Here is a 25455-nt window from a genome sequence, read left to right as displayed (position 1 = left end):
CATCCTGTCCTGGCACCAGGTATACCATGCTTGTTGTTCACTGACTGGGCAGATGTCCTCTCAGCATTGTCTCTTCTCCAAGCTTCAGAATGGGAACCATAGTTCTAGGCCAGAGGAGCAGCTGGAGCACCCAGGTGTCTATAGTACAAGCAGGTTCTAGAGAGAAGAATGGGCCATGGGATATTCTCTGAGACCCAGACCCTTGGAAGCCAGGAGGTCCATTTACTCTGACCTGGAGCCTGAGGACAGCAGTGACCGAGGGGAAAGAGTCTGGGCCTTGGTGTGAGCTCCAGCTTGTGCCTGGCTGTGGCATACCATTGCCTCAGGCAGACAGCATTGCCTCATGTTGAGAGTGGAGCTCAGATGCTGCCAGCCTCTCACAGGGGTGCTGTGAGCCTGGCCTGTGTGCCCAGGGAGCAGGGCTGGGGGTTTTGGGGGCTCACAGTCCTCTCATGACCCTCCCCTTCCAGGAGGCTGTGCAGAAGGTATCCTGCAGACCATGAACTGAGCACTGTTCCCAGACCGTTCATGAGCACAGTGTAAGGTGTGCCGAGACCCACCACCCAGCGAGCCCCTCCCCTCCGTAGCACTGAGGACTCCCGGAGAAGATGGGGAGGAAAAAGATTCAGATCCAGCGAATCACCGACGAGCGGAACCGACAGGTAGGGAAGTCCTAGAGCCGCATGAAGCAGGTGATGGCAGGGAGCAGGCCTCTGCCTTTACTCCCTCCAGGCATTCCAAGAGGGCTTTGTGGAAGAGGGGAAACTATAAGCTATTACAGAAGGGGAAGGGAGATTGGGAGAAGAGGAACCCTAACCTCTTTGCAGCTCTTGGAGCTCCGCGTCCCAGAACTCCAAGGCTCTTCTGCTGCCACAGCTAGATGAGCCCATGTTCCCATCCCAGAGCCATATGCAAGCCTTAGGTCATACCCCCAGGCACCCCTCATTTCCAACAGGAATCCTCTCCCTCTTCTTCTCCACTGACCTCTTCATAGCCTCCAGCACAGAGGTGTAGAGTTCTGTCCACCTGAATCCTGCCCCTTCAGTGAGTGGGCTCTGGGCTGTATCTCAGCTGTGTGTTGGCCTGCAAGCACTAGCCTGGTCCTTACCCAAACCAGGGACTCCTGAGACCAGGGCCTGTGTCACACTGAGAATGGGGGCTCCTGAGGGCAGGGGCTATGTTCAGCCATCTGTAGGCTGGGACTCCCAATCAGGCCTTAACTGAGCCAGATCTGGCCACCCACCCATCCTTCTCTGCAGGTGACTTTCACCAAGCGGAAGTTTGGCCTGATGAAGAAGGCGTATGAGCTGAGCGTGCTATGTGACTGCGAGATCGCACTCATCATCTTCAACCACTCCAACAAGCTGTTCCAGTACGCCAGCACCGACATGGACAAGGTGCTGCTCAAGTACACAGAGTACAATGAGCCACACGAGAGCCGCACCAACGCCGACATCATCGAGGTGGGCCCATACACACAGGCACCAGGATATACCCCCGCCTGCATCCACATGGACACATGCCCACGTTGCATGTACACGCAGACCTGCCTATGCACACACACTGGTATACATGCCCCTTGTAGCCCCTCACCTGTGTGCACACACATGCAAACCCTCCTCCCATCATATAAACCCAGGGCCTGAGGAGGAAGGAAGAAGGGCAGTTCAAGTGAACAGGCCAGTGCCAGGCTGTCAGCCCACACCCACCCTGCCCTCTCCAAGAGTCTATCTTCTGTCATCCAGTGTGATGTAACATCTCTGTCCTGCCTTCTTGCATCCTGTCTTTCTCTTTGTCTCTCTTTCCCTGCTTCTGCATCTTTTGGTGTGCTCCTGCACCTGCCTCTTCCTTTTTTAAATCTCCCTCTTTGTTTCCATCTCTCCTGCTGTCTCTGTCTGTTTGTGGGCCCGGTGGTTCTATTTTTTGTTTCAAAGAGAGCCAACATTGTGAACTGTTGAAGGACATGAGCTTTGGAATTCAGCTCTGACCTTTACTGGCCACATGGCCTTGGGCAGGTGCTTAGGCTTTCCCGAGCCTTGGTGCCCACCTCCACAAAACGGGGTCAGTGCCTGCTTTGAAGGGTGCTGTGTGAATTGAATGTCCCTGCTTCTCACACTGAGGTGTGTGCACCTTGGGGATACAGAACTTGTGCTGACGAAGAGGGCGCCCGAGAAGCCACAGGCCTACTCAGAGATTTGGAGGAAAGTCCCTTATTTTTATGTTAGAGAAGACAGATTTACTCTAGACTAGAAGGTAAAATTTGCATTCATTTTAAAGACAAAGCAAGTATCTGTTAAAGCTATTTTGAGCATGAAGAGGGCAGCTTTGGGGTCTACTGCAGATCCCCTAGCTGTGCCTCCACTAGAATGTAGGGTGGTCACAGTAGGGACTCAGTCAGTGTTCATCCCCTTTCCTTTCCACATCCCATTCCCTGCTCTCTCTGTCTCCATCTCTATTTCTCTCTTCCTCCTATTCTCCTAAGCAGAGCCCAGGGACTGGGAGCAGAGCCCCCCTGCCTACCTCCCCCTGGAGAACTCAGTGCCTTCTGGTCAGGGCTTACCACAGAGTGGTCGGGCAGGGACTGGTCCGGGACACCAGCTCCTTAGCCCATCCCCTGGAGGCCCCATCCCCTGGAAGCCCCCTCCCTGCCTGTCACTTTGGAAGTACATGTCTCCCTGCCAGGTGCACCCCCAGGTTAGGCTTACCTTCCAGCCTTGTTCTCTGTGTTCCAATGGCTCCCACCAAGCCCATCTTCAGATCTTCACACGGTGCCCCAGAAGGCACTGTCAGTGGGGAGGGGCGGGTTACATTGAGGGAGGGGCCAGGGAGATGCTGGGAACCCTGAGGAAGGAGGTCAGGGAAGAGTAGGGGGCTCTCAGGGAGGGGCTGGAAGGAACTCCAGCGAGGCGGGCGCGGGAAGGACTCTTACCCAGCTGATGGCAGTGGTGCGGTTACAGACCCTGAGGAAGAAGGGCTTCAACGGCTGCGACAGCCCCGAGCCCGACGGGGAGGACTCGCTGGAACAGAGCCCCCTGCTGGAGGACAAGTACCGGCGCGCCAGTGAGGAGCTCGACGGGCTCTTCCGGCGCTATGGGGTGAGCCCCACTCACTCTGTCTCTGTTGGCCCCCCCTTCCGGCCCCTTCCCCCCAGGCGCTGCACAAGAAGCACAGGGAATGTGAGAGCCCTGAGGTGGACGAGGTGTTTGCCCTGACCCCCCAGACGGAAGAGAAATATAAAAAGATAGACGAGGAGTTTGATAAAATGATGCAGAGTTATAGACTGGCCGTGAGTAGTCGCATGGAGCAGAGCCTCCCTGTGGTGCATGGTGTGGCTTCGCGCCCTGGCTCTCGGCTGCCCTGATGGGTGCTCCGCTCTGAGCCATGCTCGGGTTCTTAGTGACCACTGAGGAACCTCTGACCTTGGTCATGATAAACCTGCATCCCTGCTGAGACTCTACTGGGATGGAGCATAAGTTGGAGAGGCCTGGAGTGTCCGCCTCTCCAGCAAGAAGTGTGTAGATGATGTGAGATCCTTAGAGGACAGCAAAGTGGAGTGTGCTCTTTGTCCAGTTGTTTTTTTTGGGGGAGAGGCCTGCTTGGGCTTGCTCTGATAGCCCAACCAGAAACACTCAGCCTTGTGTAGGGAAAGCAGAACTGCTGAAGGGGAAGGCAGCAAGGTGGGGGTGAGCTCTCTCTGCAGCAGGCCAGATGGGGGGAGACTGCAAGTGAAATCATGTCCCTACCCGTGGTGCAAGCCTTTAACAGCCGTGTGTGAATTTGGGTCTGTTATCAGGGCCTCTAACCTGCTCCCCGTGTGTCCTGCCTGGCTGAGGACTAACCCACCTCCACTAGGGGGTGTCCCTGGTCCTGTCTGCAGTGAGCAGAGCCCTGTTCTCATTCTCTGGGCCAGAAATGGACCCAGAGCTTCTCCCCAGAGTTCTTCCTTGGTGGGAGTGACAGGCAGGACTCCACAAGGGTACAGGGCAAGGAGCTTGAACTGCTGGCCCTAGGATGCGTAGCCCGAAAATGAGAAGAACCCTTGCCTGCCCTCCCAGGAAAAGTGGGCTCCATGGAAGGGGTCAACCTGGCCTGATCCTGCCCTTCCATCTTTCTGTCTAGTCAGCTGTCCCGGCCCCCAACTTTGCCATGCCTGTCACGGTGCCCGTGTCCAATCAGAGCTCACTGCAGTTCAGCAATCCCAGCGGCTCCCTTGTCACCCCTTCCCTGGTGACGTCATCCCTCACGGACCCTCGGCTCCTGTCCCCCCAGCAGCCAGCACTACAGAGGAACAGTGTGTCTCCTGGCCTGCCCCAGCGGCCAGCTAGTGCAGGTGAGTGGGCTGGCAGGTGGGTAGGTGAGGTGGAAATGAGATGTGATGGGGACTTTGGGATTCCATTTTCAACGGCAAGTATTTCTCTCCACCCACCACAGCATTCCCCCATTTGTATGGCTCCTGAGGGAAGGGAGTATGACTCTTCCTTCTGGGGTCCCCTCTTCATGTTCAGTCCCCAAGACTCAGTCTTGAAGGGGGAGTGTTGTCAGCTCATCCTGGTTCTGTTTTTCCTCCAGGGGCCATGCTGGGGGGTGACCTGAACAGTGCTAACGGAGCCTGCCCCAGCCCTGTCGGTGAGTGCGGTCATCCTTCTACCTGGAGGTGGGGAGGGGTGCCCGCTCAGTGGCCTCAGGGGGTCCAAGGACCAGGAAGGACCTAGATGAGAGGAGAGGAAGATCCCAGGGCCAGAACTGGATGAAGAGTCAGTCAGAGATTTTTAAGCCCCTGGATTTTGTTTTCTGTAGCAATGATTGGTGTAGATGATCAGCAGAGATGGAGGCTCAGGGAATTCTGGGCAAACTGTGAGAATGGACCAGCATTTCTAGTTGGAAGGGAAGACCCAAGTTTTTGCAGTTGAGTGTGGTTGGGATCTGGAGGATGAGAATGCTGGGCATTCCCTAGACAAACAACAGGGACAGACTCACATAGACACTCACACAGGCACTCACACACATACGTGCATTCTCCCTCTTACAGAAGTATCCAGATGTTAGATGTGCATTTGTGAGCATATATACATAAGCCACAGAAGAGGCCAGGCACGGTGGCTCACGCCTGTAAACCCAGCACTTTGGGAGGCTGAGGTGGGCGGATCACCTGAGGTCGGGAGTTTGAAACCAGCCTGACAAACTTGGAGAAACCCCGTCTCTACTAAAAATACAGAATTAGCCGGGTGTGGTGGCTCATGCCTGTAGTCCCAGCTACTCAGGAGGCTGAGGCAGGAGAATCACTTAAACTCAGGAAGCGGAGTTTGTGGTGAACTGAGATCATGCCATTGCACTCCAGCCTGGGCAACAGGAGCGAAACTCCATCTCAAAAAATTAAAAAATAAAAAAATAAGCCACAGAAGAAAGGCTGCCCCCCTACGCCTGGCAGCCGACAGCCCCTCCTACCCTGTGCCATTGTCCCGCTGGGTGACTGTGACTTCGAATGTCACGATTGACGTCACGCTGACATTCCTGCCATTCCCAGAGTGATCCGGGAATTGGGATAGAGGCAGGCACACACTTCCAGGGCAACAGCATGCTCTTAGGGGACAGAGCAAGGAAGCATTTCTGACTGTGGTCACTCTCACATCCTTGGACCTCAGCATCCCCCAGCTCAGTTTTGGGGCACTATATAATACCTCCCTGGTGATAATTGTGTCACAGGGTCAGGAAATTAAAGGAGTGGGTGAATATGTCACCCTCTTCAAGGAGAAGGCCAGAGAAATGCTTGTAGACCTCAAGTGAGCGGTGATACTTAGAGACCCTTGAGTCCAGCATGTGGAAAGTGGGAGAGAGCCCTCACTTGGCCTCCAGCCAGCTGTGTGGCCCTGGGCAGGTCATTACACGTCTCCCAAGCAGGCTCTAGTTTCCTCTTCTGTGAACAGGGCTAATGTCCTATCTGTTTTGCAGAGTTAATGTGAGGATTAAATAAGATAATACATGTGTGAAAGGCCTGTGTGGATTGTAGAATATGGAGCAGATATAAAAGATAGTTATTAGATTTGTTATTACCAGGCTAATTATGATGGTGGCTGTGTTATCTGCCTCCCAGTGCCAATAACACCATCACCAACAGTGAATGGCTTGTTTCTCCCAAGCTGTGGGCAACTTGTCACATGTTGATCCAAATCACATCATCCACCCCCAGCTCACGGCAAATGGAGCAGTCCGAGTGGTTGTTGGTTTGTCATGGTGACCAGGCTTCTCAGTGAGGCCCGGATTCCAGGCTGCCACCCCTTCCACATCCTGGTCATGGTGGGTCCTGTCCAGGGTAGACTGTGGGATCTAAAAATCCTGGACTTCCTGCCTGTGGAGACTAAAGAAGAGAGAAGACAGGGAGAGGCTTGGGTACAGAAGAACCTCTTGGCCGTCGCAGAGCCTAGAGGCAATGGTTGCTTTCCAGTTCTTCCCACTGACTTCAGAGTCCCATCACCAAGCCCTATCACATGTAGCTTGGAGTTAGGGGAACGAACCTAAAGATTCAGGAGTAAGGAGTATTTGCCTCCCATTATTCCCAAGATATGAAGTGTTTAGGGAATATCAGATAGCTCAGCCCCCACTCAGAGCCTAAGCATGGCTTTGAGAGGTTCTGGGTAACAGGAGTATTGGTGTGGGGAAGTTAATAGGGCTGAAGGATAGGCCCATGCTTTTCCTTTTACTCTCATGTTGTCACTTCTCCAGGGAATGGCTACGTCAGTGCTCGGGCTTCCCCTGGCCTCCTCCCTGTGGCCAATGGCAACAGCCTAAACAAGGTCATCCCTGCCAAGTCTCCACCCCCACCCACCCACAGCACCCAGCTTGGAGCCCCCAGCCGCAAGCCTGACCTGCGAGTCATCACTTCCCAGGCAGGAAAGGGGTTAATGCATCACTTGGTAAGTGGGTGTCTGGGCCAAGAGTTGGGGCTGGGGAATGGAAGAGTAGGGACAGGGGAAAGAGCAGATCTCTAGCAGGAGAGATGAAGGCTAGCCAGCAGTTAGGACTTCCCAAGAGAGATCATGGAAGCATGGCTTTTTATGAGCTTTTTCTTCCCAGAGGGCCTTTTAAGAGGTTGCAACACAAGAAGTACCAGCCTAAGGCAGTAAAAAGGGGCAGGAGGTGAGAGAGAAGGTTCCGTGATGGGGAGGATCATAGAAAGGATTTGCCGCTACAGCAGGAGGGATGGGGATTAGATTGTGAGCATTTCCTAACTAGTGGAGATTGGGATGGAGCATCTCTGGAAATGAGTCAGGACAGTGAAGAGCTCTGCCTTTGTAGGCTGGGTAGAGCCATCCTACTCTTATGCAGAGAGGTGACTGGAACAGCTGTGGGGACAGAGGTGTGGGGGAGGGCAGCGGCCAGAGACTGAACATCCCCTTGGTTTTATTTCTGCTCTCAGACTGAGGACCATTTAGATCTGGTAAGTGAGGCTGTGAGCTGTTTGCTCTGGCTTTGAATTCTGGGTATTGCTCTGCGGTCCCCCAGCATGAAGTACATGTGCGTCCTTGGCCTGTCGCCTGTTCGTGGACTGTTGCTGTTTCTTTGCTTAGTTGCCAGGAGCTGTGCTTAGGTGCCAAGTGGGATTCAGAGGTGAATGGGGTGGGGGTGAGAGGTCAGGCGTGTGTGTGTGTGCCTGTATGTACATGAATGTCTGCATGTGGTGTTACATTCATTCAGACACACCTTTCTCTGTATGTACGTGTGCGAGGAGGAGTGGGCCAGCCCAGGGCTCAGAGGTCCCACCCTGATGCCTGGACTAGGCCCTGGACTAGGGGACTGGATCCCACTAGTCCTCTGACTCCACTCAGGCCCACACTGCATTCTCGGGATCCAGGACAGGATCCTTCTCAGGAGGGAGGTCAGCTGGAAGGAGAAGTTGGTGTTTCAGGGGAAGCCAAGGCCCCGGCCCAGGCTGGACTTGTCCTTCTTGGTGGCGGCTTCCCACCTCCCCCGTCTCCCTGTGCTCCCTCCTGCACTTAGTCCATGACACGGGCACTCAGAGGCATGCACAGCTGCTCATTTTCCTCCTCTGTCTCACACACTTACATACTCACCCCCAGCCAGGAGTGGGGCGGGGGCTCCTCCCTCCCCAACTCCCTGACGGGAGGCCAGAGAGGCTGGAAAAGGCAGGCAGGCTTTGGCGGCCAACACGGCGGCAGTTTCGGCCCCAGCGTGGAGTTGGAATAAACAAGTGACTCAGCGGCAGATGGAGCTGACAGCCCCACACACGTGTGTGCATACGCGCAGGCACACGCCACGCCAGGCCCCACATTCCCCTCGCAGATGCCAGCACGCCTCTGCCGGGGCGTGTGCTGCAGTGTGATGGATGGAGAGTGGGCTCCAGAGAGACAGGGGATGGACGATGTCTCCCTTCCCTCACTCTGCACTGGGAGGCTGGGCGAGTGTTGGTGCTGGGGCCACAAGGCCAGTACACGTGCCTTCATCTTTGCACGTGTGTTGGTGTCAGTGAATCTGTGTGTGCATGTTTCCCTCCATGGATCTGAGTGTCTCTGTGAATGCACCAACGTGTTTGTATATCTGTAGGGGCCTCCGTGCTAAGGCAGCCCGCCTTGGCTTTGGGATTCAGGGACCCCACCTTGGCCTTGGGATGGAGGGCCAGCATAAAGCTGCCCACCTATCAGCCACTCCTGATGGACAGTTTTCTCCTACAGAACAATGCCCAGCGCCTTGGGGTCTCCCAGTCTACCCATTCGCTCACCACCCCGGTGGTTTCTGTGGCAACGCCGAGTTTACTCAGCCAGGGCCTCCCCTTCTCTTCCATGCCCACTGCCTACAACACAGGTGAGTGTTCATGTGACATGTGCATGTGTGCACGTGGGCTTGGGGCAGGCAAGTGACCAGACAGAAATGCTAGATATCCCCTGGACAGGCCCCATCTGAGGAGGGCTATTGATTTGGGGGAGCCCCCACCTAATTATGGTCAACAGGTTTAGCAAACAAAAGCACAGAATGCTTTTGAATTTGAATTTCAGGTAAAACAAGTAGTTTTTTAGTACAAATATGTCCCAAAGACATTCTTCTGCTAATGTATGTCCCAAAGACATATTTAATTTTTGGGTTTTTTTTTCTTTTTTGGAACAGGGTTTCACTCTGTCACCCAGACTGGAGTACAGTGGTGCCATCCTAGCTCACTACAGCCTTGAACTCCTGGGCTCAAGTGATCCTCCTGCCTCAGCCTCCTGAGTAGCTGGGACTACAGGCACATGCCCTCATGCCTGGCTCTTTTTAAATTTTTTTTTGTACAGACAAGGTCTCGCTGTTGCCCAGGTTAGTCTCAAATTCCTGGTCTCAAGCAGTCCTCATGCCTCAGTCTCCCAAAGTGCTGTGTTACCGATTGTGCCCAGCACCAAAGACATACTCATGCTAACAAATTGTGCATTGTTTCATCTGAAATTCAAATTTAACTAGGCATTGGTTTTTTTTGTTTGTTTTTGTTTTTTTGAGATAGTCTCACTCTTGTCACCCAGGTTGGAGTACAGTGTTGTGACCTTGGCTCACTGCAACCTCTACTTCCTGGGTTCAAGTGATTCTCATGCCTCAGCCTCCTGAGTAGCTGGGATTACAGGCATGTGCCACCACGCCCAGCTAATTTTTGTATCTTTAGTACAGACCGGTTTTTGCCATGTTGCCTGGGCTGGTCTCGAACTCCTGAGTTCAAGTGATCCACCAAAGTGCTGGGATTACAGGCATGAGCCACCGTGCCTGGCCAGCATTGTTTATTTTTTAAATAGTACTTAACGGAGGAGGGAGCCCCTGTCCTCAGAAAGCCTGCAGCCTGAGGAGGAGACAGGACAGAGGCAGGTCTGCAGATCATTCAGGCTGACCAGTCTCTAGGCTCCAGGTATGGGGAGTGGTGAGGGGGACATGGTCAGTTCAGAAAAGCTTCCTGGAAGAGAATGAACAGGGAGGCTGAGGAGGCCAGAGAGAAAGCACAGTCAGGGTCAGTTTGCTAGCTTCCTGGGAAAGCCAAATGGGGGCTCCAGGGCAAGGCGGAGGGGGAAGAAGAGCGTCTCTCCTCTAATTTTGTCATGGTGGTGGAATGATGATGGGGGAAGGAAGGAGGAAGAGGGAAGAAGGTTAGAGAGGGGATCTGAAGGTAAAGAGTCACTTAAGGACATGAGAAAGGTCTCTGGATAGAAGAATTCAGATAGGACACCCAGTGCGTGGGCTGTCCTGGGTCCCTAGGGCCATCCTGGCCTGTGTCACCCACCCACTCACACCTGCGCAGGAACAGTCTGTGATACTCTCAGCCATCCTTGCCTGTACTCTAAGCCACTGTGTCAAGAAGGACTTGCCAATAAGGAAACGCCTTGTCCCCTTGTTTCTGAGCATTCATGTGGCTGGGGAACCTGGGCTCTTTCCAGCTAGAGACCTCTGTCTTCCTCAGGTTCTCTCACATGTGAATGGTTATGTCAGGCCAGTTCCTATGATGAGTTTAGTCTGGACCAAAAGACTCATAAACCTCTCCCCCTTCCCCAAGCCTCCCAGAGTTGAACCAGCCACCAGTGCAAATACCCAAAAAATCCCACCTCCTCCCCACATGTAAAAATCCAGAACCCAGGCCAGGTGTGGTGGCTCACACGTGTAATCCCAGCACTTTGGGAGGCTGAGGCAGGAGGATCACGAGGTCAAGAGATCGAGACCATCCTAGCCACATGGTGAAACCCCGTCTCTACTAAAAATACAAAAATCAACTGGGTGTAGTGGCGCATACCTGTAGTCCCAGCTACTCTGGAGGCTGAGGCAGGAGAATCACTTGAATCCGGGAGGCAGAAGTTGCCATGAGCCGAGATTGCACCACTGCACTTCAGCCTGGCGACAGAGCAAGAGTCCGTCTCAAAAAAAAAAAAAAAAAAAAAAGTTCAAACATAAAAAGGCTGGGCGCGTCGGCTCACGCCTGTAATCTCAGCACTTTGGGAGGCCGAGGCAGGTGGATCACGAGGTCAGGAGATTGAGACCATCCTGGCTAACACAGTGAAACCCTGTCTCTACTAAAAATACCAAAAATTAAGCGGGGTGTAGTGGCATGTGCCTGTAATCCCAGCTACTCGGGAGGCTGAGGCAGGAGAATCGCTTGAACTTTAGAGGTGGAGGTTCCAGTGAGCCGAGATCACGCCAGTGCACTCCAGCCTGGGCGACAGAGTGAGACTCTGTCTCAAAAACAAAAAAAAAATTAGCCGGTCGTGGTGGCACATGCCTGTAGTCCCAGCTACTCGGGAGGCTGAAACAGGAGAATTGCTTGAACCTGGGAGGCAGAGGTTGCAGTAAGCCGAGGTTGCACCACTGCACTCCAGCCTGGGCAACAGAGCGAGACTTTTGTCTCAAAAAAAGGAAAAAAAAAGAAAAATCCAGAACCCAGCCCTCTGTGTAGGAAAGCCCCTCGTGGCAGGTAAGAGAACTGGAGGGACTGCCTCATGTTGAGGGACCAGACTCTGGCTTGTGTGTCTGTGTGTAGTTACCACCCAGGTGTCTTTGAGCCCCTTCTCTCTTGCATGTGCGCCCATGTGTGTGCCCAGCCCCAGGCTACTATGTCCTGGCAACTTCACAGATGGCTGCTTCAGAAGACACACCCTGTGGGCCCATCTCCCCACCTGTAAGAGGAGTGGGTAGACAGGAGGTCTATGAGGCTTTTCCAGCCCTGCCACTGGGCCTCTGGGGCCCAACCAGAAAAACCAGCCCTGAGGGTGGGGTGGCCTGGGGACAGGGACAGTTGGCGGAGGGCAGCTCAGACCACTTTTCTGGAGCTGTTTATCAGGGACTCTATAAGGGTGGTTTTCTGTTTTTCTGCCATCTTGTTGGGCCCACAGTTTTTGTGAAGCAGGAGGAAAATTAGTTGGTGTCAGCCGACCTGGGACAGGCACTCAGGAAGGCTAGACTTAAAGATTCTCATCTGTCACTCTGGCATGAAAGCAGTTTCTGCCCCTGGGCTGCCCTTGGAGCCCTGCTGGGAAGTGTGTGAGATTTCTCATCTCCTCTCAGAGACCACAGGCTCCCTTTCCTCTTGTTACAGGAGCAGCTAAGCAGATCTCAGTTTAAACAGCAGGTGTTTTCAGGTGACCCTAGGTGTATAAACAAAACCCCAGTGAACACATTGCTGTTTAGTTGTTCACTGTTTACAGTCCTTGGCTGCAGTTCAAGTTCCGGCTGGGGGTAATCAGGCTATGGTAATGCCTCATGTGAGGGCCTTGCCCCTTGTTGACACTGGCCGCAGAGGCCTGGCTGTGGTGGCTCTGGGAGCAGACCAGTAGGCTGCCAGGTGGCCTTGGGCCATGGTCCTCCTTGGGGAGCCAAGCCTCCCAGTAGATAGGGCTGGAATCTCGTAGGACAGTGCGGGGCTGGGAGCTAGTCTCCACCACTCACTCACTGAGGGACCTTGGGCAAGGGACTGTACTGCTCTGGGCTTGGCTTCCTAGTTTGTAAAACAAGTGTTAGAAATAGTTGATTCTGGCCGGGCACGGTGGCTCACACCTGTAATCCCAGCACTTTGGGAGGCCGAGGTGGGCAGATCACGAGGTCAGGAGTTCAAGACCAGCCTGACCAACGTGGTAAAACCCCGTCTCTACTAAAAATACAAAAATTAGCCGGGAGTGGTGATGTGCGCCTATAATCTCAGCTACTCGGGAGGCTGAGGTAGGAGAAGCGCTTGAACCTGGGAGGCAGAGGTTGCGGTGAACCAAGATAGCGCCAGCTACTCGGGAGGTTGAGGCAGGAGAATTGCTTGAACTTGGGAGGTGGAGGCTGCAATGAGTAGAGATTGCACCACTGCACTCCAGCCTGGGCAACAGAGCGAGACTCTGTCTCAAAAAAAAAAAAAGAAAGAAAAGAAAAGAAATAGTTGATTCTAGGGCCCGTTCCTGCCCTTGCTCTGCTTTTTTAATAAGCATTTCAAAACTCCTGACCAATGTTAGGAGACTAGAGCCAAGCACATATCCCCCTCTAGAGAGATTTAAAGGTAATAGAGTCCTGGGGTCCTGTCTTAGCTCTGCCACTGGCTTTCTCCATGAGCTGGAGCCTGTTCCTCAAACTTGAGGCTGCAGTTGCCTCATTTGTAAAGTAATAATAGGTAAATCTTTTGATTATTTTCTATGGACCAGACACTGTTCTACATGCTTTTGTGTATTAACTTGCTCAGTCCTCACAACAGCTGTGTGATGTAGGTAGGATTATTACCTCCAGTTTATAGGCAGAGTAAGTAACTTACCCAAGGTCACATGGCCTAAGTGGAGGTAGCCTGGAAGTTTGACCTCATAGCTCATGCCTTTTACCTTATTGCTATATTGCAGAGATAATACTATCTTCCCTGCATAAAAACAAAGGGCTGGAGCAAATGACTCCTTGAGTAATAGCATAGTGGTGGGGTATTGGGATGATTGAGGGGTGCGTTCCCTATCTCAGCACTCCCACTACCACAGTACAGCCTCAGGGAGGACATTTTCTTTTCTTTCTTTGTTTCTTTTCTTTTCTTTTCTTTCTTTTTTTTTTTGAAACAGAGTCTCACTCTGTTGCCCAGGCTGGACTGCAGTGGTGCAATCTCCATTCATTGCAGCCTCCACCTCACAGGTTCAAGCAATTCTGCCTCAACCTCCCGAGTAGCTGGGATTACAGGTGCGCGCCACCGCCCAGCTAATTTTTTGTATTTTTAGTAGAGATGGGGTTTCACCATGTTGGCCAGGCTGGTCTTGAACTAGGGAGGACATTTTCTAAACTGTCCCAAACAGGATACAGCATGAAACAATAGTGCTGTGTAAATCATGAAACATTCCTTGATTCTATTTATTCTGTGACAGTGCAAACATCAGTTTCTTCTTTAAGGTAGACATTTTATGACATAATGAATACCCCCTCATGGGGTTATCTGCTGGAACCTTGGCCAGCAGTGCTCCCAGCATGGTACCCTTGCAGCCCCTCTGCCCCTTGGGCATACGGCCTCAGGGGCTAACTTGTGTCCTCTGTGTTTACATGTGTGTGTGGGCACAGCAGCTGAAACCTGCTGCTATAAATTTTAGGTATTGACAGTTGAGGAGGCTTGGGGGCTGTGCTGGAGGTAGAATAGCAGTTGCAGTGATTTGCCTCTGAAGCCCTATTCACCAAGCTTTTACCAGGGCTCCCCACTACCTTAGAAAGGCAATTGGAGCTTTGGGCCGTGGGATATCATAGCCGATGAGGCTTATTCAAGGTGTGATAGTTGCTAATTGAAAACTTTACCAATACCCACTATGATGACTTGAAATATAATTGGCATTGGCAATTTTTGACAGTCTCTACAGAGACTGAACCAAAAAAAAAAAAAAGGCAATTGGAGACTTGGCAGGTGAAAAAAGATGATGGTTAGACATAGACCTTCTCTACTTATCATTTTCCATCTTTTTATTTTTTTAATTGTTATTATGAAAGTGATACCTACCCATGATTTTTTTTTTTGAGACAGCATCCCACAGGCTAGAGTGCAATGGCATGATCATAGCTCATTGCAGCCTCAACCTCCCAGGTTCAAGCAAGCCTCTTGCCTCAGCCTCCTGAATAACTGGGACTACGGTGCACGCCACCACCCTAGCTAATTTTTAAGTTATTTGTAGAGATGGAGTCTCCTTATGTTGCCCAGTCTGGTCTCAAACTCTGGGCTCAAGTGATCCTTCTGCCTTGACCTCTCAAAGTGCTGGGATTATAGACATGAGCCACTCGCCCAGCTGATGTTGTTGTTGTTGTTGTTGTTGTTGTTGTTTTAAGTCCAACACTATTTTTAAAAACCACCTTTTGGTCGGATGCGGTGGCTCATGCCTGTAATCCCAGCACTTTGGGAGGCTGAGGTGGGCGAATCACTTGAGGTCAGGAGTTTGAGACCAGCCTTGCCAACATAGTGAAACCCCATTTCTACTAAAAATACAAAAATTAGCTGGGCGTGGTGGCGTGTTCCTGTAATCCCGGCCATTTGGGAGGCTGAGGCAGAAGATCTGCTTGAACGTGGGAGGCAGAGGTTGTAGTGAGCCAAGATCGCACCACTGCACTCCAGCCCGGGCAATAGAGTGAAACTCCATCTCAAAAAAACAAAACAAAAACCACATCTTTTCATCCTGTTAAAACACAGCACCTCATGGTTATTATGACTTAGGTTTCTTTAACTCTGAGTACCATCTTCACTGAATTTTTGTGGTCTTCTTGAATTCTTTACATCTGTCATTACACACTCCCTGTCCCCTCATCCCCACAGTCCTCCTGGAGGCAGCTCCCTCATAGGAGCCTGTGTGCTCTCCCCAACTCCAGGTTCATCCTCACTTTTCCTCCATGCAGATTACCAGTTGACCAGTGCAGAGCTCTCCTCCTTACCAGCCTTTAGTTCGCCTGGGGGGCTGTCGCTAGGCAACGTCACCGCCTGGCAACAGCCACAGCAGCCCCAGCAGCCGCAGCAGCCACAGCCTCCACAGCAGCAGCCACCGCAGCCACAGCAGCCACAGCCACAGCAGCCTCAGCAGCCGCAACAGCCACCTCAGCAACAGTCCCACCTGGTCCCTGTATCTCTCAGCAACCTCATGTGAGTCCTGGGGAGACTCCATGTGAGTGTGTGGGAAGGGAGAATTGAGGAGCGGGAAGAGGAGGGACCTCTTGGGAGCTGTGTTCCCTGCACGGTTCTAGTGGACATCCTGTGAGGCTGTGCACTGCACAGTCTGTTAGGCAACAGTGGCACCCGTGGGGTCTCTTGTACAGACCGAAGAGGCTCACCCTGAACCTCTTCTGAGAGCCAGCCCCAGGGTAGGGGGTGGGAGGTGGGGGGGCCCTGGGTTGCAGAAGATGACATGGGATGGAAAGAGAACTAATATTTCTTATTTCCCTTCTCTTCCCTTCATTTGACCCCCTTCTGATCACTCTCCATCCAATTGCCTCTCCCCAACACCCCATCCCCCATATTCTCATCCTCTGTTCTCTGTCACTTTCTGTCTGGTGTCCTATCACTTGTTCTGTCACTCACCGCCTCTGTTTTTATCCCTTGTACCCCATTTCCACTGCCTGCCTCCAGCCCGGGCAGCCCCCTGCCCCACGTGGGTGCTGCCCTCACAGTCACCACCCACCCCCACATCAGCATCAAGTCAGAACCGGTGTCCCCAAGCCGTGAGCGCAGCCCTGCGCCTCCCCCTCCAGCTGTGTTCCCAACTGCCCGCCCTGAGCCTGGCGATGGTCTCAGCAGCCCAGCCGGGGGATCCTATGAGACGGGGGACCGGGATGACGGACGGGGGGACTTCGGGCCCACACTGGGCCTGCTGCGCCCAGCCCCAGAGCCTGAGGCTGAGGGCTCAGCTGTGAAGAGGATGCGGCTCGATACCTGGGTACTGTAGCATCACCTCTCCTGTCTGCCAGTGTCTGCTACACCCAGGGACTGTCCCACGTGCCCCCTAACCTGTTTTATTTCCCATCCAAGAGGCCTTGTGGCCGGCTACCCCTTCCGCCAGCCCTTCTAGGGCAGCAACACCCCTTCACCCCTGCCAAAGGCCCATCTTCTCCCTCCCTCCAGCATCAGTCCTTCTGCTCGATGACTTCCTCCCCTCACAGCTGGCCCTGCCACTAGAATCCTGGCCCTATGGGGAGAGGGGAGTGGGGGGTGCACACCCATAGCCTGGGCCACCCCCTCACACCCCCTTCTCCATCTCCTCTCTTCACAGACATTAAAGTGACGATTCCCACTCCCCTCCTCTCAGCCTCCCTGATGAAGAGTTGACAATCTCACCGCCCGCCCTTCCCTGCCCCGGGCTCCTCCCGCTCGACCCCCACTTCCTTTCTTGTGCTTCGTGTCCTGTTGACGGTTACATTTGTGTATAATTATTATATTATTATTATTATTATTATATTTTTTTTTAATTTGGATTCTCGCTTTGGAGAGGGGGATGCTCTCATCCCCTCTTTCTCTACCCCCCACCATTTTCACTGGCTGGGGGGCTCTCTTTTTCGCGGGAAGGGGGGACACTTTGCACGTTGTACACATATGCTGCAGGAAGGGGGTGGGGGGCCCAATAGGCCTTTGGGAAAGGACAGGTGCCGAGCCCTGCATGTGGAGCCCTCCCACCCCACCCCCAGATAGAGGGAAATAACCAAAAAACTACCAAACAACAGAAACCCACACTCTAGACTGAAACCCCAAAGTGGGCTTGATGGGTGGGTTTGTGTTTGAAGGGGAAAGTGAGGCAGAGGTTCTGAAAAGGGTCTCTGTTTTGGGGTTCATGTAGCCATAGGCACATGGAGCAGAATACCTAAGCCTGGCCCCCAAATGCCCCTGCACACACACGTGCCACACCTGCGCTGATTCTTGTGTGTGCTGCACCCCCAAGGTGTGTGGGTGCTGGCTGAGCTTTGGGCTGGGAAGGCAGCCTGGGAATCTGAGGCTGGGGGCAGGGGTTTGAGGTGGGGGCCTCTCTGGAAGCACATTTGGAGAGAAAGACAGAGAGCCATGAGGAGAGGGCTGAGGAGGGCAGAAGGGCTAGGCAGGGGGCAAATTGGGCCCCTCCCTTCCCCAGCTTTTCTCTAAGATATACAGTGCAATAGCTCCCCACCCCTCAGTTGACGCCAGCCCTGTAAAGCTGGCCACAATGTGCAGGGAGAATGGGGAGAGGGTCTTCAGTGAGGTGGCTGGGGCGAGAGTCGGCCTGGACTTCCCTGGGGTGCTCCAGGCCAGAGCTCTTTCATCAGGGCGTGTGTGGTGAGGGGATGTCCTTGGCCTTGCACGCACACTACCTGGGGGAGTCAACACTGGGATGGTCTGTGGGGTGGGAGGGCCTACGGATGGGTCCGTAGAGGTCCCACTTCCCTCATTCCTCCTTGGCCCCTCTCCCTAGCTTCTCCTGTTAGCTCCTGCTGCTCCCGACCCCACCTCCTTGCTCTTGGCGCCCCCATTGTCTCTGGCTACCTCCTTGCCCCACCACCTCCAGGCCGCATCCCACCTTCCCTCTTGGCTACTGTAATTGTAAATAGCGACCTTTGGAAAACGTTAGCGGTGTAACAGTCCAGGAAACTGTTTTTTGTTGTTGTTGTTGTATTGATATGAAATGAGATTCTATTTTTGTCAAAGTATATTGTAATAATAATGACTCAAACGGCCCGTACTGTACAGACGAGATTCTTCTGCTGTTGTTCTTGCTCCCCTCCCCTCCTCTGAGTCCGCCCCTCCCTGCTGCCTCCTCAGTGGGGCAGTGGGCAAGGGCCCAGGGGCAGCCGAAGCACGGGGTCCTGAGACCTCAGGCAGGATTGGAGATCAAACCAGAGGGGGCAGGCCCCCAGCCTGCTCTCTAGGATCACCCCCCGCCCTAAGGGGCCTGGCCTGGAGTGACGTGGGCAGGCAGACTGTCTGCCTGACTCCTTCACACAAGCCCAGCTCCTCTGCCCAAGGGGTGCAGTGCTCCCTTGGGGTTTCCTCCCAGTTGGAGAGTAGAGTTAGACAAGGCCCAGTTTTGTGTTAGCCGACCATCTTTGCCCACCTCTATGACCCAGCCTCTTGCAGTATTCCAATACTTGATGCAGGGAAGGAACCAGAAGCAGAGGGGCCTCTACGCAGGCAGGTACACACGTGTACCTGAGTGTGTTCATGAGGGCATCTGGTGTTTATGTGTCTGAATGTAGCTTTGTATTTATGTGTGTGTGTATGTGTATGTCTGATTGCATGGGTGTACCTTTGTATTTATGTGTGTGTCTGGTTGCACGGGTGTGCCTCTGTGTGTCTCTGAGCCTGGCTGGGTGTGTATGCAAATCTGTGTGACTGGAGCTCTAGGGGCATCTCTGTGTCTGAGTGTGCCTGGTGTGTGTTTACGAAGGGAGAGTTGGCTGCTCCAGCTCCACAACCCTGGGACCCCAACTCCCGTCTTCCCTGCTCCTTTCCCTGTGTTCACCCTCAGCTCTGATGCATTGAACTGCAGTTGGGGGGATTGGCAGTTAGCCCTCTGTGCTTCTCCCTGCAGCCCTACCTCTGCCAGGGCCTCTCCATGGACCTCTGCTTCCACCCACATATGTCCACTTAGTCACCCACACTTGGCACACAGTTCCTGGAGTACCCTCTTTCCCCAACCCCAGACCTGCTTTCAGAGCAAAAGTCAAGTCCCTCTTCCTCCATGAAGCTTCTCCCTCAGCTGAGCAGTGATCCATTCTTACTCACTCTTAACCCCGATCTGCTGACTGGGTGGGGGCAGCACGTCCAGCCTTCCCACCTCTCCTGCAGGCTTCTAGAGGGAGTTTCAAAAACTGATGAGCCTCGATCCAGGGCTTGAAAGAAGCCAGAGTGTAATCTTGTTCATGCATGCATCCCCAGAGCCTTGCCTAGTGCCTGGCACATAGTAGGCACTCAATAAATGCTGAATGGGTGAATAGTTGAATGATAGGTGCTCAATAAATGAATGAATGGCCTTCCCTTCTCAGGCTATTCCCACAATTAGTCTGCCCACCTTTCTAGGCTGGGCTTGGCCACCATTAAACACGGGGTGGGGGTGAGGGCCCCTGCAGTTCATGGTGCAATATTCACCAGTTTTGCCCTCTGCCTCATAAAGGCAAACCTGGCTTTTGATTACCATGTGTGGATGTTTCAGTGTCCTTTCTTCTCTGTCCCTGGGGACGGGGTGGTCTGTGAATATGTGACATTTCTGCAGTTCAGTATCCGAAGGTTTCTCTTGGGGGTAGGGGCTCCTGGGCAGCCAGATGAATGGGTCCCTGGGAACCCAGACCTCAGATGGGGACTTAATGTCTTCTTCCTCTCAAGCCAAATTCGCCTCCACCCACTCCCTCTGAAGAACTGGGCATTTGCCAAAGTAACCACTGGAGTCATCTAATGGCCCTCCCCCTCCCCAGGTTTCCCACAGCTTTCAGGGACAGTGGGCAAAAGGACCCCCCCTTCACCACCTCAATGGAACACACCATCCTCCCCCCTCAACAGCACACTCAGTGCAGCAAGACTGACCCCTGACCCCCTCCCAGCCCTCCCCACCTTGGACAGGAAGGAAGTAATGCACCTTCTCTTGCTGATTATTTATTTGTTTGGAGAGACAGAAATGTAAAAGTGTATCTAGAAATATCTATATCTCTATATATTTTTAACTGACTCTTTGGAATCCCCTGGGGTGGGGTGAGGGGTAAGTTTAGGCATTCGCAGAGGGGAGGAGACATGGAGCCTGGGAACTCCTTGTTCTCCCCTCTGCTGCCTCTCCCCACCCCTTAAAGCAGTTGGTAGAAGGAATGGTATTTGTATGGGGGGAGGGAGGCTGGAATGGAGAATCTGGATTCTCTCCCCTTCCCCATTCTCCAGAGGGAGGGAGGTGGTGAGGAAGAGGAAGGGAGGGGCAGGACGGGCCATGGAGGTGCCCCACCCCCACACCTGACAATCACCCACACTCCTGGGGCTCTTCCTGGGTCCTGGGGCAGGGCGAGTCCAAGTGTGAGGCTGTTGATTTGTTTTCAATATTTCTTTTCGTGCTGTATGGTGATGCTTTCTTAGTATTCTACACAATAAGAAAAGACAAAGTCCTCGAGATTCTTATGAGTTTTGTTTGAAAACTCTTTCACTATATTTGTTGTAAAGAGGTTTACTATTAAAAGAAAAAGAATACACGTTTCTGATACTTCGGCGTGGGTTTTGGTTTCTTTGGTGCCGCGAGGATGGGAAGGAAGGACTGGTGTGGCCCCATCAGGGTGAGAGGCTGCGCTTCATCTCAGCAGGGAAGAACGGGGAGCGGCCTGCGGGGCGGGGCACTTGCACATGTCTCAGGTGGGGTTTTCAGGTGAGAATTTGTTCTAAGTGTTCTGTCGGAAGGAGGCAGCCCCAGCCCACACTAAGGAGGGGTTGCCCAGCTAGAAGCCTCAGGAGGGATTCTGGGACACAAAAATAGAAATGCCACCCAAGGTTGAGTTCAAACCAGAATGGTGTTGGGGTGGGAGTTAGCACGGTGAGGACCTTTGACTGCTGAAAGCCTTCCTCAGCAGAGACTTGCCCAGGCACTATGTTAGGCACAGGTGGATTCCATCCTCGTGCTCCTCACAGCATGCTTCCCTCCTGCAGAGGAAGCCACTCTTGCCCTTTTAAAGTGCTTTAACAGTGCCAAGGAGCCTCTCTCTCCCCACCTGACACACCCCACAGGACCACCCCACCCCACTCCGCCATGCCTTCCAGCCAGGGTGGTCTTCTCTTAAACTTGCCTCCTTGGCTGGGCACGGTGGCTCACGCCTGTAATCCTAGCACTTTGGGAGGCTGAAGCAGGCAGATCACCTGAAGTCAGGAGTTCGAGACCAGCTTGGCCAACATGGCGAAACCCCATCTCTACTAAAAATACACAAATTAGCTGGGCGTGGTGGCGTGCATCTGTAATCCCAGCTACCTGGGAGGCTGGCGCAGGAGAATCGCTTGAACCCAGGAGGCGGAGGTTGCAGTGAGCCGAGATTATGCCATTGCACTCCAGCCTGGGTAACAGAGTGAGACTCCATCTCAAAAAAAAAAAAAAAAAAAAAAAGTCCAGGCGTGGTGGCTCACGCCTGTAATCCCAGCACTTTGGGAGGCCGAGGCAGGCCTCGGGATCACCTGAGGTCGGGAGTTCGAGACCAACCTGACCAACATGTAGAAACCCCGTCTCTACTAAAAATACAAAATTAGCTGGGCGTGGTAGCACAGGCCTATAGCTACCAGGGAGGCTGAGGCAGGAGAATTGCTTGAACCTGGGAGGTGGAGGTTGCGGTGAGCCAAGATTGTGCTATTGCACTCCAGCCTAGGCAACAAGAGTGAAACTCCGTCTCAAAAAAAAAACAAAAACAAAAACAACCCTGCCTCCTCATACCCAGCACAGCCGTGCCCTGGGGCAGATGCAGCGGCTGTGGAGGAAAGCAGATCCGGCTTGGCTTCCTCCGAACAGGGTGTGGCTGCTTCTCTGTACCTAGCTCAGGTGCTGCAGAGGCGAACGTGGAGTGTGAGGGGCCATATACAATGGCAGAGACAGGCCTACCAATGCCTAAAATCCATGAAGCATGGTTAAGGCTGTGGGTGCTACACATGTAGGCTGTTGTGAGAGCACACAGGAGTCAGGCTTCGTGCCTTGGGTTTCCTCATCTGCAAAATGCCGATGACCATCTGTACTGGTCCTGCTTCCCTCATAAGGTCATTGCAGTCTTCCCCTCACTTCTCCCCCAGCAGGGGCAGAGAGGAACGATGAGCTGAGCAGGAAGGGGTTAAGAGGATACCACCCTCTAGATGAGGCTCCCTGTTGGTTACCTGCTCCCCTGTAGCAGCTTCCAAGATGACCTCCTATTATCCCTGCCTGGTATTCATGCCCTTGTGTGATCCCCTCCCTCAGTGAATCATGGTTGGTGTCTGTGTCCAATTAAAAAAGGCAGAGTGATGGCATGTGACTTCCAAGGCTAAGTCATGGCTCTACTCTCTGTCTCTCGCTAAGTCATGGCTTCTCTCTCTCTCTCTCTCTCTCTCTCTGTCTCTCATTTGCCCTGGAGAAAGCCAGATCCCACACTTAAGCAGCCCTATGGAAAGGCCCACGTGGCAAAGAACTGAGGCCTCTTGCCAACCGCCATCTGAGTGAGGTCATCCTCTCCTCTGTCCTTGTAGTTCCCAAAATTCTGCAGACATTGGTACAGGTGAGAACCCACTGGTACAATGTACACTGTAGCTCAGCCACAGCCATGAAGAGAGGACCACTCTCTTCGGCACATCTGCTGTTGGTTCCTCAGACTGGCCTGGCCTGTACCTCCTTCCTTATAGGCATCATTCCATGATGTCTTGGGTAGGCATTAGTATTGCCCACACATATTTCCTGTTCTCTTCCCTTCCTGGACACACAAAAGGCCGTGCATCCCAGTCCCTGTATAGTCAAGTGGGGTTGTTGGGCTAGTTCTGGGCAGTAGCCTATAATGGGAAGTAATGTGTGTCCCTTCTGAAATGCAGCTAGTGCCTGATTCTCCAAACACTCTTTCCCTGTTGTGGGAATTGCAGAAGCACGTGTTGAGGAGGAGCGCTAGCAGATCAAAGCAGCCTAGACTGCTAAGCTGCCCTAAGGTTTTGTCCAGCACGAGTGGACTTTCTGTGAATAGAAAATAACTCTGTTTTGTTAAACTACAGTGATTTTGAGTACTGTTTCTGCAATATAACCTACCCTGACTGATACAGTATCCCTCTCACACTTGGGCAACCTTGAAGCCTGATCTACTGTATACCCCTTGTTGGTGTGGCACAAGGATCTCTGAACTTGGCATAGTCCGGAACTAACTGGTTCAACTCCTAGTTCTGCCACTTACCAGCTGTGTGGTCTTGGGTAGTCACATTCTTCTTAAGCCTCTGTTTCTATAAAACAGAGCTAATAGCTGCTTGTTTTCTCTCACCTCCCACCTTCCCCCTCTCCAGTCCATCCTCCCCATCTTTGGCCCAGCTCTGATAATCTAACATGTCATGGTTCTCCACTGCCCACCATCTAAAGTCCTAACTCCTTGGCCTTGCTCCCAAGGCCTTCAAAGAGCCAGCACAACCTCTTTTCCAGGCTTAGTCCCTATGGCTCCCTCTGCATCCCTTGGACTCTAGGCAGACCAGACAGCCCTATCAATTCCCTGGCAGATCCTTTGTGGTATGGCCCACGCCATAATCTGTCTGAAATCCAACAAACATCAAGCACCTATACTGTGTGAAACCTTGTGTTAGGCACTGGGGACACAGGAATGAGATAGCTCCTACCTCTAGGCAATTCACAGTCTAATGGCCACAAGAGACAAGTTAACCAACAGTTTATACTTGAGTCTGTGTTAAATGTCACACAGAAAGAATGTAAGTGGGCTTTTGGGATCAGAGATGGGGTACACCCAAATCCAAACTAATGAAAATGAGAGGAGGCTTCTTAGAGGAGGTGCTTGAGCTGGATTTTGAAGACATATAGGAGTCGCCTGGGCAAATGAGAGTAAGGAAGACATTCCTTATGGCAGGAATAACACATAAGGTATGGAGAGACTATGGTGGCTTCAGGAAATCAAATACGGTGGTGCAGGTCAAAGGAACAGCACATAGAACCGAAGAGGCAGGCAGAGGCCCCATTATGAAGGGCCTTGATTGCCAAGACTTGGACTTTATTCTGCAGAAGATGTTTGGTCATCAAAAGATTTTAAGCAGAGGAGGGATTTGACCAAACTTGCACTTCAGAGAGCTCCTGCCAGTAAAAGCTCCCCTCTGACAGTAATGCTGAAAATCAGCTGGAAAGGAATGCCGCATTGGAGGCAAGCGGCCTGTCAGGATCCTCTACAAGTAGAAATAGTGAGAGCCTACACCCAAGGAAGGCGTAGACAGAAGGATGGAGAAAAAATGAGTTTTGTAGATACTGAAGAGAATACTTACTACTGCTACTAGTCAAAGACATGAAAATAGATGAACTTACTTGGTTTAGGTAAGAAGAGGTCTAGCAAAAAACTGCTCTACCACACCTATTTCTATCTTTGCAACCCTTCCTGTCTTTAAGGTTTTACTCCTACAATTTTCCCATCATGAAACTTTTCCTGATTTCTCTCCCTCCCCTGTCCTGCCCAGCTGGCTGTGGTATCCTCCAATGAAGTGTCTTAGGAATCTGCCCCCCCCCCTTTTTTTTTTAGACGGAGCCTCACTTTGTCAGCCAGGCTGGAGTGCAGTGGCATGATCTAGGCTCACTGCAAGCTCCGCCTCGCAGGTTCAAGCGATTCCCCTACTTCAGCCTCCCGAGTAGCTGGGACTATAGGCGCCCACCACCATGCCCAGCTGATTTTTTGTATTTTTATTAGAGACAAGGTTTCACCATGTTAGCCAGGATGGTCTCGATCTCCTGACCTCATGATCTGCCCTCCTCGGCCTCCCAAAGTGCTGAGATTACAGGAATGAGCCACCGCACCCAGCCAGGAATCTGCCCCTTCTTTATAGCACCTACCTCATTTTACCTGGAAATGTAGGTACCAGTTTCTGTTTTCTCTCTACAACCATACTGAAGCTTCCTTTTAAAAATGCACTGCCGGCCGGGCACGGTGGCTCACACGTGTAATCCCAGCACTTTGGGAGGCTGAGGCGGGTGGATCACCTGAGGTCAGAGTTCAAGACCAGCCTGGCTAACATGGTGAAACCCTGTCTCTACTAAATATACAAAAATTAGGCCAGGCGCAGTGGCTCAAGCCTGTAATCCCAGCATTTTGGGAGGCCAAGCTGAGCTGATCACAAGGTCAGGAGTTCGAGACCAGCCTGACCAACGTGGTGAAACCCCATCTCTACTAAAAATACAAAAAATTAGCCGGGTGTGGTGGCGGGCGCCTGTAGTCCCAGCTACTCGGGAGGCTGAGGTAGGGGAATCGCTTTAACCTGGGAGGCAGAGGTTGCAGTGAGCCGAGATCGTGCCACTGCACTCCAGCCTGGGCAGCAGAGCAAGACTCCTCAAAAAAAACAAAAACAAAAATTATCCGGGT

At 52.6% G+C, this 25455-nt stretch overlaps 1 protein-coding gene and 1 non-coding gene across 6 annotated transcripts in view; both read left to right on the top strand.

Annotated features, from left to right (window-relative positions):
- The window catches only part of MEF2D (myocyte enhancer factor 2D), a 38674-nt gene extending 18056 nt beyond the window's left edge, over positions 1 to 20618 (top strand). For 3 of the 5 annotated variants that reach the window (XM_063624858.1, XM_063624860.1, XM_063624859.1), the window contains exons 2-12: positions 471 to 662; positions 1260 to 1463; positions 2958 to 3095; positions 4120 to 4330; positions 4570 to 4626; positions 6721 to 6911; positions 7415 to 7435; positions 8688 to 8817; positions 15325 to 15565; positions 16049 to 16355; positions 16689 to 20618. In XM_063624858.1, the coding sequence (XP_063480928.1) occupies positions 609 to 662; positions 1260 to 1463; positions 2958 to 3095; positions 4120 to 4330; positions 4570 to 4626; positions 6721 to 6911; positions 7415 to 7435; positions 8688 to 8817; positions 15325 to 15565; positions 16049 to 16355; positions 16689 to 16700 (1566 nt within the window). In that variant the 5' untranslated portion in view covers positions 471 to 608 and the 3' untranslated portion in view covers positions 16701 to 20618. The remainder of the gene's footprint in view (positions 1 to 470; positions 663 to 1259; positions 1464 to 2957; positions 3096 to 4119; positions 4331 to 4569; positions 4627 to 6720; positions 6912 to 7414; positions 7436 to 8687; positions 8818 to 15324; positions 15566 to 16048; positions 16356 to 16688) is intronic. The other 2 variants (XM_063624862.1, XM_063624861.1) reach the window with 2 other exon arrangements.
- On the top strand, positions 14169 to 14306 carry LOC134734945 (U4 spliceosomal RNA). The gene has a single exon (XR_010117815.1). It is a non-coding gene; the product is annotated as a U4 spliceosomal RNA (small nuclear RNA).
- Positions 20619 to 25455: the final 4837 nt, after the last annotated feature.

This window comes from Symphalangus syndactylus, chromosome 12 (assembly GCF_028878055.3).
Source record: "Symphalangus syndactylus isolate Jambi chromosome 12, NHGRI_mSymSyn1-v2.1_pri, whole genome shotgun sequence".
Taxonomy (NCBI): Eukaryota; Metazoa; Chordata; class Mammalia; order Primates; family Hylobatidae; genus Symphalangus; species Symphalangus syndactylus.
The sequence above is the reverse complement of the archived record's forward strand: the minus strand, read 5'-3'. Positions and strand labels throughout refer to the sequence as shown.